Raw genomic sequence first — 12870 nt, forward strand, 5'->3', positions numbered from 1 at the left:
TCCCGGTGATGGGGACCAGGGTCTCAGCACACAGCAGGTGGGGCACGGAGATGGTTGCCATAGCAACTAGTCATCATCGTCGTCATCATCATCATCGTCGTCGTCGTCGTCATCATCATCATCCTCTGTGTTGATCTCGCCCTCCAACACATCCTCTAGCCAGTCCTCCAGCTCCTCAGCGGAAGGCAGGTCCTCCTCATCGTCCATCTCCATCCATATGCTGTCCGCCTAGGACACAGCACAGACAGGACTGCGCTAAGCCCGACTTAGTGCTCTGGACCTGTCCTCCCATCGATGGGCTCAGCACATCCTTCCCTGAGTCCCCTGTCCCCTCCCTTCATGTCAGGGGCCAGGGGAGAAGGTCTAGGTTAGAACAGTGACCGTAGGAGTAGAAAGATCGGCTGGATGGGCAAATAGGTTTTTTTCCCTGCAGTCTTCCTGCCGTGCTGAGCTCCTAAACCAGACCTCTCTATCCTGCCCTTGATGCGGAACCACTGGTGGCTCTCCATGGCCTAAAGAGCAAAGTCAGAAACTTCAGCATTCAAGGCTTTTTACAACCTGCTTTCCCAGCACCATCCTCAGAGACCTCTAGACTCTCAAGCCACAAGAAAGGACTTGCCTTTTCCTGATCCTAATATTCATTTTCCTACTTTTGACCTTTTGTGCTGACTTTTCCATTCGTGTGGAAGTGATTTCTCATAATTTTCACTTGTGGAACTCCTCCACATTGTGCAATCTCCACTTTGAATGCCACACTCCTTGTAAACCCTTCTCTGCCTGACCGGTGTGGCTCAGTGGTTGAGCATCAACCTATGAACCAGAAGGTCACAAGTTCAATTCCTGGTCAGGGCACATGCCCTGATTGTGGACTCAGTCCCCAGTGTGGGGTGTGCAGGAGGCAGCCGATCAATGATTCTCTCTCATCATTAATGTTTCTACTTCCCTCTCCTTTCCTCTCTGAAATTAATAAAAATATAAAAAATAAACGTGTTTTTTTTTTATTTTCTCAAGCAAAAATCACTTTGATTTTTTTGCCTTCCTAGCATTTTATTTGTATCTTTATTATAGAGTTTATCAGACCTGTCCTGGTAGTGAATGGTTAGACTGAGAATTATATGAAAGCAAAGACTGGCTTATTAAGTTCAACTCAACAAACATTATCAAAGCACCTGTCATATGCGAATGAGATTTCTGCCCTCAAAAAGCTCAAAGTCTCCTGGAAGGGACACGTACGGCACATAAATAGTCACATGGAAGTCATGTTTTCAGTGCCAATGGGCTCTGAGAGCGCTAAGGAAGAAATGATTCCAAGTGAGCGATCTGGGAAGACTTCACGGAGAAGAGGATGCCTGAACTGGGCCTTAAAGGATGAGCAGCCGGTTCTGACAGGTGGAGACGGCCGTATTCGGGGTTAGGGTGAGGCTGGGCATGTCAGCTTCTTCTGGGAAGGCTCGGCTCCTCCTTAGCAGAGCGGAGGAGACTCAGCTGTTCTGGGAAGCAGAGTTGAGGGTCAACCAGGGGTGAATGACGGAAACTTACATCAGTAACATTGACGACTCCTATTTGTGGGGCTGACAGGTCGATGTCAAACGTCTTCTCCCAGTACGGAACCAGCTGTGGAGAGACCACATGGGGCAGCTTAAGGGGGTCGAGGGCACATGAGTCCAGGAGGGTGTGAGGGTCAGCGCAGGGATAAAGAGTGCCAGGAGCCCAGGAAAGCAGGAGGCCCAGCTGCAGGGCCTGAGAGCATAGGTAGAGCTAAGCAGTTAAAGCAGCGGTTCTCAACCTGTGGGTCCCGACCCCTTTGGCGGCCGCGACCATCCTGCATATCAGATATTTACATGACGATTCATAACAGTAGCAACATTACAGTTATGAAGAAGCAACGAAAATAATTTTATGGTTGGGTCACAGCATGAGGAGCTGTATTTAAAGGGCCAGAAGGCTGAGAACCACTGAGTTAAAGGGAAAAACTCTGAAGGGAAAGTATCAGGAGGACCAGCCAGGCATCTGGACGCCTCCCTGTTTTGATCCTGGGTCTGCCACTGAGTGACCCTGTGATGCTGGGCAAGTCACTTCTTCCCCGCCCTCCGCTTCCACATCTCTACACGGAGGCAGTCATGCCTGGGAACTGCCCATTTCCTCACATTCAGTTAGTTTTCAACAATGAATGCTGGGTGGTGGGGATGAGGCTGGGAACAAAGCTGTCCCTGAAACAGGGAACCTCTGTGCTTCGATTCTGTGATTGTGCACATCCACGTGCAGGGTGCATGTATCCATCTGCTCCCCAAATTCTCCTTTTCTCTGGAAGGAGCCAACCTCTGCCCAGCCTCTGCTCTGGGAGCCATGTGGGTGAGGTCCCATGTGGGTCACTTCCCATCCCGCTCCCCTCTCAGGCTCTCTCCATGCCCACAGTGCCCTTGCACATGCAGCAGGCATCATCTCCCAGGGCCTCCCGCTAAAAGCTGGGATAGGAACTCAGAAACAAGCTCCCTTCAGAACATGCCATAGCCTAGACCCTAACAGGACAGCGGGCCCGAGCGGTGCCTCTTACCAGGGGAAAGTCATCAGGGTCAATCCAGATGATGCTAAGATCAGGGTTTTCAGTGTTGTCTTGGGCCACAGCCTTGAGCGTCTCTAAGAACTCATAGCCGTCTTGGAGGGAACACAAGCGAGAAGCATGAGGGGGGTGGAGAGAAAAGGGACAAGCAGAAGACAGAACCCGGATCTCTCCTCACCTCCCGCAGCTCCACATGTCTAGCCCAGGCCACCTGCACTCTCCTAGGAATGCCTCCCAAACACCCCGTCTCCCCCCAGTTCATCCAGCCTTCCTCCCTCACCGGGATCAGCTTCCTCCGCAAAGGCCACAATGTGGATTCCATCCATGTCGTCCTCCTGCGGCAGGGGAAGGAGGGGGGCCTTAGCCGTACTCCCCAAAGTCAGAGAACCCCGAACAGACCCTACCTCTTCCCTGAACCTAAATTTTACGGAAACTCAGCTTCTGGATTAGGTGACTTCTTATGGTGGTGACCCTTTTCCAAGTGACACCTCCCTTCAGCTCTAGGCCCCAGACCTCCTCTGGCAAACCCTTCCGCCCCAGAACTGTGGCTCTACCTTGTCATTTTTTTTTCTTAATATATTTTTATTGATTTCAGAGAGGAAGGGAGAAGGGAGAGAGAGATAGAAACATCAGTGATGAAAGAGAATCGACTGGCTGCCTTCTGCATGCCCCCTACTGGGGAACGAGCCCGCATCCTTGCCATGTGCCCTTGACCGGAATTGAACATCCTTGCCATGTGCCCTTGACCAGAATTGAACCCGGGACCCTTCAGTCCACAGGCTGACACTCCATCCACTGAGCCAAACCAGCTAGGGCTACCTTGTCATCTTCATCAACTTACAGGTGACATATTCTTCAGAACAAAAACCCCCAACCTTTGCTGGCGCATTGTCTTTCCTACAAGTGAGGCATGAGGGCGTTTCTAGGGCTTGACTCTGCACCCACCCATGCTCCCCCAGGGCCTGGCCCTGTCTCGGGGTACTCACCCAGGTCTCATACATGCTCTCAGGCTTCAGCTTCCTCAGAGTCGATCTAGAACAGACAGAGGACACCCCCCAGAGAGTCCCCTTAGCAGAGGCTGCCTGTGGGCCTTGCCTAGGGCACGGGCAGCTTGTAGCCCAGAACAAAGACGCCTGGCAAAGTCTAAGCTCTGGGCACCAGGCTCAGATCATTGCATGGTTTAAACAGGTGGGAGGATGGAGGGTGGGCAAGGGGACTGCAAGAGAGCCTTTGGGTAGGAAGGTAAGAACTGGGCATCTGAGTATTCATTTTTTTCATTCATTCATTCACTCATTCATTCAATAAATTTGGGTGTCTGAGATGTTCTGAGCCCTGTGCTAGGTGCTGTGTAGACAGAGTTAAACAAAGCAAACACACTCTGTCCTGATAAAGGGGACCGTAATCTAGAGGGAGAGAGTGAGTGTGGTTTACACGGATGAACGGGCGTTTCCAGCTGTGCAGTTCTATGAAAGAAGGGAGCGATGAGTGAGTGTAGGGCAGGGTTTCTCACTATGGACATCTGGGGCCGGGTAACTCTTTGTGGTGGGGTCTGTTCTGTGCACTGCAGGATGGTTAGCAACATCCCTGGCCTCTACCCGCTAAATACCAGCAGCATTGCCCCCAGCCAAACACTCTCTCCAGACGCTGCCAAATATCCCCTGGAGAGCAAAATCCTCACCCTACCTCACCAGTCCCTCCACCCTGCTGAGTACGACTGGTGCAGGGTGATGTATGAGGAAGAGCCCAGGCCAGATCTGGGTTGGAATTCAGTTCTGACACTTGTTACCTGTGGAACCTCTTTACTTGAGGGTGTTAAAAGGATTAAATAGGAGAATACAGGTAGGAAGCACCTCTCGGTTCCGGGCAGACCACAGGCACTCCACACTCATCACAACCCACAGCACACATTCATGGAGAACCTTCTACGTGTGAGGGCTCAGGGCCGGTTAGGGTGCAAAAGACTGGAAAAGAGTCAGCGTATCTTGAGCACTGGCATCCAGAGGTGGGTTACCGCAGGTGAGAGATGCCTCCTGGTTGTCTGAGATCCCCCCACCCCCCGCCCGCCCCCTGCCCACGTCTCAGGCAGGTGCTCTCGCCCGCTCAGGGCCCTGCCCGGCCCTACCTCCTGTGCTCCTCCACGAAGCTGACAATCTCCTCCTTGCTGTTGGGCTTGTCTGGGATCGTCACAGGCTCATCCATGAAGGCTTCATAGAAGTCAACCTCGTTCATCTTCAGGGTCAGCTTCTTTGCCACCTTTGGGGGTGGGGGCGGAGCAGGGGATGCAGGGTTATGGTGAGCAGCAGTGTGACCGGGGAGCAGGGGATGCAGGGTTACGGTGAGCAGCAGTGTGACCGGGGAGCAGGGGATGCAGGGTTACGGTAAGCAGCAGTGTGACGGAGGAGCAGGGAAGAGGAAGGGAGTCAGACTGCCATTGTGACATTGGACAAGTGTCTTCACTCCTCTGGGCTTTGATTGGACGTGAGAGGACTGGGTTAGATCATCTAAAATCTTTGGGGTGGGGGAGCCCCAAGGTAGAGGTGGGAGTGTGGTGTGCAGGGAGGGAATAGGCCCCTATAGACTCTGGGAGAGGGACTGGAGGGCTGCTGAGGAGGACGAGGGGTGGCGTACCTTGCTGTCGAAGGTGGCGAAGAAGGGGATGTATGGATGGAACTCCTCTGCGGCGTCCTCAAAAGCCTTGTAATCTGGAGGGGGACACAGAGTCAGTCTCTGGGGGAGCAGGCTGTGCAAGGGGCCCTCTCCCGTCTTTCTCCCTAGTTCTGAGACCCACCCTCTCTAACCCTCTGAGAGTGAGTAAAGCATGTGATGGGGGAGGTGGAAGACTGGAGGTGCGGAGCCACCAGAGTGCAGGAGATCGGGGCAGGTGATGGAGCTGACTGGCGAGGCGTTAGGAGATAGAGGGGCCGTGAGGTGGGTTAAGTGTGGGGGAGGGGGGAGTCCAGGGAGGAGAGCCGTGGCGTCGGAGGGTTACCCACGCTCTGAGTCCTTGCTCTTGAAGTAGCCGATGAGTTTGTTGTCATCCTCGATGTTCTCAAATGCCTGCAGCTCTCGTTCACCCTCAATGAATTCCACAGGGTCCTCTAGGACCTGGAATAGCAGGGACATTGAAGGAAGGGAGTGAGTTTCCGTCCTCACTGGTGAGAGAGGAATGAGGATGAGGAGAAGAGGGCTGGGAACAGGAGGAAGGTGCTCACTGGTGTGTGTGTGTGTGTGTGTGCATGTATATGGATGGGTTTGGTTAAGGATAGGCACAAAGTCTTAAAGCAAGGACATTAGGTCCAGGGTCATGAATCCTCACATCAAGCAGAAACTCCACCAGGGTGTCAGCAGAGAGTTCGCCGTCATATTCAATGACTTCATCTCCCTTGAACACATAGATACTGTCCTCTTCGGTTAGTCCTAGGGCGTGGGCCAGAGAAGAGCATGACCCCAACCTTCCCACAGGCCCCAGAGTCCTAATTCAGGGCCAGAGCCTGTTCTATATCCCACTGGACCCCGCCACCTCCCCTCCCCTTCCCCAGCCTCACTCACCTCCTCTGCCCCTTAGCCCTACCCCCCTGGGGTCTATGCCCTGGTTCAAGGGGCTCTCCAGGGAGAAGCTGAGATCAGGTGGGGGTGTTAGGGGAGGATGTAGAAAGATTTCTCTTTCTCTGTTTGTCATACTAAAGAGAGATATTCATATGACCTCCCCTGAGGACTCCAGTGGCCAGTTGCCAGTTTAGTCCTTTAACCTCTGCTGTTACTGACTGGAAGACTCAATCACTGACTACCCCACCCCCATGCATGCCTGATGGCCAGTCTCAGGCCTGTGTTGCCCCCTGGTGGCCGGTGTTGTAACACCCATCCAGGGCTCTGGAGGGGGAGGGGTGGGAAGAGGCGTTTACTGAGGCCTCTCCAGCCCCACTTGAGTTCCCTGACTCCCCTTTCCCCCAGCACCTGGTCCTGTGGTTTAGTTATCTGAAAAACATGAAGAAGGCCGTGTCCACCTCTTTCTGGGACTTGAGCACCGGTCTCTATAAGGAATAAAAGAGGCCAGGACCCTTGGCCATGACCCTTCTAATGTCAGTATTTTCTCCATTCAGAATAGCAGGGTGGAGTTCCTAGCCCGTACCAGGGCTGCCCGTTCGGTCTCCAGGCCACCGTCCCCTCCTTGCGCTCCCACCCGCCCTTACCTAATTTCTTGGCTACAGCTGTGTCCTTCTCAGAGTCCACCATCCCGAAGCCAACACCCTTGTCTTCTAGGACTTGGGCTGCTAACTGCAGGGAGGGTGAGGTTAGAGTCAGCCCCTGGAGTTCACAGTAACCCCTATTCCCCACCGCATGTTTCCAAGTGGGCTGTTTGGGGTGCAGGCATAAGAGTTGACCTTGACACTGTGTCAGGATCCAGAAAGCCCCCACCTTTCCTACAGCCCCACCCTTACGTTCCCTCGCTCTGTAAATGCCTGAACATCTACTGCTCGCTTGCAATGAGGTTATTTTTTTTAAATATATTTTTATTGATTTCAGAGAGAAAGCGAGAGGGAAAAAGAGCTAGAAACATCAATGATGAGAGAGAATCATTGGGCTGCCTCCTGCACGCCCCCTACTGGGGATGCGGGCACAAGATATCAGACAGGAAAGGCAAGGGAGAGACAGAAACATCAGCGATGAGAAAGAATTATTGATTGGCTGCCTCTTGCATGTCCCCTATTGAGGATTGAGCCTGCAACCTGGACATGTGCCCTTGACTGGAATCGAACCTGGGGCCCTTCAGTCCACCGGCCGGTGCTGTATCCACTGAGCCAAACCAGCTAGGGCTGCCATGAGCTTATTACATTGAACTTCGAAGCGCTAAGCGCAATAGCCTACTTCCTCAGGAATGCGGAGGAATCTGGCTTTAGAGAGACTGAGGCCCTTCCCTCGCTCAGGGCTGGGCTCACGCATCCATCCTCACCAAAGGCCATGCCCAAGGTGGGGCAACATCCCTGGGATTCTCACAAGTGACCCGCGATGGGGAGAATTTTGGAGAGCAGGAGGGTAGTGGGCTGGGGTGGGCTGGTCACATTGCTGATGAGCGGGGAACTCCTGAAAGTAGAGGTCACTGGACCAGCACTTGTCACCCTCAGAGGGAGAGGGCCAGAGCCAGAGGAGACACAGCTGGGTGCCCGTCATCCAGGTGAACCTTCCCCTTCACTCTCACTCCCCTGGTTGCGGCCCCTCGGCCTGCCGGCTAGACTCTCAGCCTGGTGCGCTCTGCCTTGGGTGTGGCTTTCTGCTCAACCCCACCTCACAGCCTCCTGGAGTCCCAGGGGGACAGGAAGGGCGGCAGCTGGCAGGTGGATGGCCACGGGTGCTGAGCCCTCAGGATAAAAATACTCAGCTCATTACTCAGATGGCAGGTTCCAGCCTGGCAGGGGCACACAGACGTGAGAGGTCCTGGTATCTCGCCCTGAAATACTCCAAGCCCTGGGTCAGCGGGGCCTGTCTTACAGCCAGGAGAGAGAAGGGGCTGCTGAGGCCAGGACGAGGAGCGCTCACATGCCGGCCCCGGGAGGGATGTGCGGCTGCATCGCCCCGGCATCTCCAGGCGCAGGCATTTTCCCTGTAGAAGAGCCCCTCTCTCCTCTGAGCCCGCGGCCAGCTTGGGGGTGTGGAGAGCCTTCCCACAAAGAGAAGCTGGGAAGGCACTCTGAAGCCTCTTCCAGCCACAAGAATTTTCCCACCAGAATAGCCTGCCTGATCCAATAGGGGCAGCTGGGGAGCAAGGGAGCGGAGGCAGAGCGGGGGACTGAGGCATGTGGAGGCCTGCTGGGCTCTGGTTCACCGATAGCCATGAAGTAAATGACTTGCAAGATGTTAGTAACGGTGACATTGATACTCAGTGTAGCCCTCTTCGGGGTGCTGCTCCTAAAGTACACAGAGGGGCACGTCCCCCCTCCCCTGGAGAACCTCCCTTCTCCTTTTTTGCCCCCCTTCTGAGGACACCCCCGTCCTAGCCACACCTGGCACTACCAGCCTCCTACAGCATGGAGGAGACATTCCTCACAGTCTCCCTCCCCTCCCACCCCACCCCCAGACTCCAGTGGTACTTTTGGTCCCCAAGTCTCTCTCTCTCCTTTGGCTGAGGCCACATGCCCCTTGGGTCCTAATGGTCAAGACAGGGGTCCTGCCACACTGTCACCCTCAAAGGCCTGCGTGGGGTGATAGGATGGGGGTCGGGGTGGGGGCGCTGCACAACAGGGGCCGGGCCTGCGGCCCTCGGCACTCACCTCCAGGATCAGCTCCTCCATCTCGAACTGTCTCTGTGAGGCCTTGTCGTCCTCCGGGGGCTCGTGGTAGAGCAGCGCGAGCACCTCGTACTTCTTGAACACGTTCTTGTAGTTCTTTGCGTTGACATTGACCACGCGGTCCACGCCATCGTACTCGGGGAAGTCCAGCCCGTCCTGCCCCCGCACCCCGGACTCGGGTGTCCCTAGCACCAGCAGCAGCAGCAGCGCCAGCCGCAGGCCCGGCACAGCTCTGGCCCCCATCCTGAGGGCGGCGCGCATGGAGGTAGTGAGATCTCGGTCGACTCTGCTGGTCCAGAAGAGGTTCGCTGGGGAGGGAGGAGCCCTGGGTCCTGACTCCTGAGCCGGGGGCTCACAGTGAGGGTGGGGTGGGGAAGGGCCTAGGGCAGTGGACAGAGGACACTGCTGGGTCCTGGAGACACTGTCTACAGAGCCAAGAGAAAAAGGGTCAGGAGGAGGACTAGGAGCAGGGGGCGGGGAGGGAACCCGAGCTGCCCCTGAGATTGGCACCCCTCAGCCCCACCTGGTCCTGTCTAAATATGTTTTCAGAATTGGCAGGGGAGACGGGTAACCTTCTGAGGCCAGGACAGCTCCATGAGACTGGCATCTCCCACCTCCCGCGCCTCTCCCCCGGCTCCCAGAGCCTCCCTCCTCTCCCCTCCCCACAATGTCCAGGGCTCCTCGCCCCTGCCCCACACCAGCCTAGCGCATCACCATATTAAGAAAGGAAAGGGCTGGAGCTAAAAATAAGAGCAGATGAGCCGAGAAGTAAATGAAACTGGGGCTGGTGAAGGCAGAGTTGGGGTAAGTAGGGGAAGTGAGGGCCTGGGGACTCAGAGAGGAGGAAGTGGGGGTAGAGAGGGAGATGTTCCGCATCAGAGGTTAAACCCACGAAGCAGGAGAGAAGGGACACGCGCAGTATTAACTCTAGGTCCTAGAACCTGGAACCCCTTCCAGGTGAAGTCTGTTTCTTTGATCCAGTAGCGAAGAGGGGCAGCGCAAAGGCGATCCAGTCTGCAGGCGTGAGACCCCCTGCCCTTCCCTTTAAAGAACCAGGACCAAGGATGAGGTCATTCTCTGAATAAAAGATGGAGCCTCGTCCAGGACTGGAGGCCGGGCTCAGTTCCAGCCGGTTTCTTCCGCTTCACTCAGCACTCCTAACTTGGAAAGCAGGGGCAGGACGGGCGGGGGGTGGGCAGCGCTGCGAGATGGGCCTGGGGCGCCTCTGCCCCCCGAGGAATGGAGAAAGCCCCTGGCCGCTGCCCCCCGCTCCTGCTCTGGACTCTGATCCTTGGTTTTCTGCGCACAGGGGAGCGGGAGGGTCCCCCGGCTGCTGGTGCCGAGGAGAGCAGCGAATAGCAGTCATTCATTCCTATGTCTTTCACAAGGAGGATCAGGTATAAACACTAGGGGGCAGGGGGATTAACACTGGAAAATCCTGCGCCAAGGATGTAGGTTAAGTCCGTGCACCCGAGAGCCCAGCCGAGTTGGGAAGGGCTCTCTCTAACTTTCTGGAGCCCATCGTGGGGGTGAGGGCCAAGTGGATGAGTTCAGCTCTGGGTACCTGGGGAGGAAGGACCTTCTCCAGGGCGCTTACCATTCGCTGGTAAACGGAGGCGCCCCCATGGCGGGGCTGGGTCAAAGCCAGAAACCCCCATGCCCACCCCGAGATAGCTCCGATTTGGAGCGACGGTGTTGATTTTGCACCCAAGCGGCGGCGTGGAATTGTGTTGGAGGAGCGAACTTTCCCACGCTCCCGTGGGCAGACCTTGCAGGGCGGAGGCCACAGAAAGTCTCGGGCGTGTGGCAGAGTGAGTCCTGGAGCACAGCTGCCCCTGGTGCAGGAGGGGCCGGAGCCAGCCTAGGCGGGGCACGCTGGAGCCCGAGACCTCAGAACCGTCTCCGGCTCACGGGAGTGTGGCTCAGTGCGCACAGCTCCGCAGCCAGTGGGAAGGCTGGGCAGACCCACGGGGCAGCAGTAGGTGGTAGATTGTAGATGACATCCAGCCCCGTCTCTCACGTGGGCTGCCCGCTGGGGGAGGGGAGCATGTGGACAGAGACCCTGGGCCATCAGACTTGTCCACGATGAGTCTGACCTTCCGTGTGCCTGCGAGGGCGTGAAATGGAACTCAACGGTGGCCCAGGCTCGCTCCGTTTCCTCCTCTTCTCCTGCAGCTGCCAGACTACTCATCCCGTCCCGCTCCCTCTCCTGCTCTCGGCTCCTCAGTTCCACCCTATGCTTTCCAGTAGCTGCACCCTCCCCCACCCTTTGCGCTCCGCTGCTCGGCTCGGCGCCTTCCCGCTGAGCCCCTACTTTCAGGCCCTTGGGCTCAGCCGGCTCAGCCACTGGTGTCAAATGACCCTGAGTTGGGGCCTCTGTATTTTTAACCCACCAGACACCCGAAGCTCTCGCTCCTGAAACCCGAGGAGCTGGCCCCTCCATACCTCATTCACACACCCCCTGGCCCCTCCATCTCCCAGGGTCTGGTTCAGCCGTGTCAGCAGCCGGGTGGGGGGAGGGGGGAGGGCAGGACCCCAGACTGACATAGCTGTGTCCCTAGGAGACCTTGCAGCGGAAGAGGGGGGGGGGCATGGGTGGGGAGACGTCTGAGGCGGGTGGGGGGACAGGGGCTGACTGCACCTCACAAGGCCCTTCTCCTTGGCCTCCCACCCGGACTGGCCCGTAACCCTTCTCCCATCACGGTCCTATTCTCTCGCTTGTTTATTGTTGTGTGTACTTTTGGCCCAGCCCTCCTTGTAAGACTAGTCTGAAAAGTGGAGAAGGGCACGAGTTCTGGAATCAGAAGGCCCTGGGTTTCCTCATCTCTAACATGGGGCGGGAGGTAAGAATGTTTGCTGTGTGAGTTCATGGGCGGTATAAGGCCCTTGTCCACGGCAGGCAAAGCACGCAGCCACCAAACACATTTCCCCCCAGCTTTCCTTCGCCTTTCTCTCCTGCGCTGTACGCCTTGGGGCACAGCCAATGGTCTCCTCTAACAGAAGCCTGAAAATGAACTGACCCACAGGGCAAAGTAGGCCACTTCACAGAGCAAAGCCCTGAATGGGTGGAGAGCCAGGCAGGAGGGAGAGGCTCCCTGCGGACTCCTCAGTCCCCAGACACTCAGCGATGTGTGTGGGCCCAGGCTCTGCGACCAGGGTGTGGGGCACGGCCATCACCCCTTGTGGAGTCTGGGGCAGCTGTTTCAGCCTCTATTTCAAGGCAACAGCAGAGAGAAAGGACCAAGGGGGGGATGGGGGGGAGATGACCTGCCCAGCACAGCGGGTGGAGGGCAGGGATCACCGTGCCTTCCTCGGCCCCAGGTTCACCACTCACCATACGACCCTTCCCACGTCATTTAACCTCTCTGACCTCAGGTTCTCCACTGATGAAGTAAGGTCCCTTCTAGCACGAAAACTGAGTCTATAAGCTGATCCGAGGACCAAAAGTGGGGGCTGGGTGAGTCCACCTAACAGAACCGGCTGTGGTGCTGGGGTCCCGTCGCGTGTGGTCTGCTGCTCTTTCCTCCCCTTTCCCGTTTCTCTGATTCCAGCTGGCTGTGTCCTGTCCGTGCTCCCCATCGGGTAGGGGAGTGACTTTAAGATTGGGATAGCCCCCCAAGGGCAACGGTGCTCGATTCTGATCCCCTCCCAGCCTCCATGGTGGTCCCTGACTTTCCCTGGCTGCCTGGCTGCCATGGAGACCTAGAATGAGAGCATCACAGTCACCACCACTCTCCCCAAATCTGATGCGACACGACCAGCCACGTGAGAGATGTTGTCAGCGTTTACTGTCTAGACTGGCTACTGATTCAACAGGACAAGGTCCCTCCCTGCTGGGCCCAGTCAGAGGCAGACTGGGCTTCATTACCCGCAACCCACTCCCTCTCCTCCCCGTGGTGTGACCAGCCCAGCCCCAGGACTGTCTCTCTCTCTCATCCAGGGTGATTCATCCCAGCATTTCTCTGTCCCAACTCAGATGTTGTGCCGAACTCATCCTCCCGAACCCCCCACCAGCCCATGTCACGT

At 56.4% G+C, this 12870-nt stretch overlaps 1 protein-coding gene across 1 annotated transcript; it reads right to left on the reverse strand.

The window, feature by feature from the left end:
- On the reverse strand, nt 1-9359 carry CASQ1 (calsequestrin 1). Its single transcript, XM_015558697.1, has 11 exons — nt 8827-9359; nt 6751-6835; nt 5877-5977; nt 5554-5665; nt 5189-5262; nt 4683-4813; nt 3547-3592; nt 2841-2895; nt 2555-2655; nt 1540-1614; nt 1-228 (listed from the first exon to the last, which is right to left on the reverse strand). The coding sequence occupies exons 1-11, from the start codon at nt 9103-9105 to the stop codon at nt 67-69; spliced, it is 1221 nt and encodes a 406-aa protein (XP_015414183.1). The 5' UTR covers nt 9106-9359; the 3' UTR covers nt 1-66.
- Between the last annotated feature and the right edge of the window lie 3511 nt (nt 9360-12870).

This window comes from Myotis davidii, unplaced genomic scaffold (assembly GCF_000327345.1).
Source record: "Myotis davidii unplaced genomic scaffold, ASM32734v1 scaffold251, whole genome shotgun sequence".
Lineage (NCBI taxonomy): Eukaryota > Metazoa > Chordata > Mammalia > Chiroptera > Vespertilionidae > Myotis > Myotis davidii.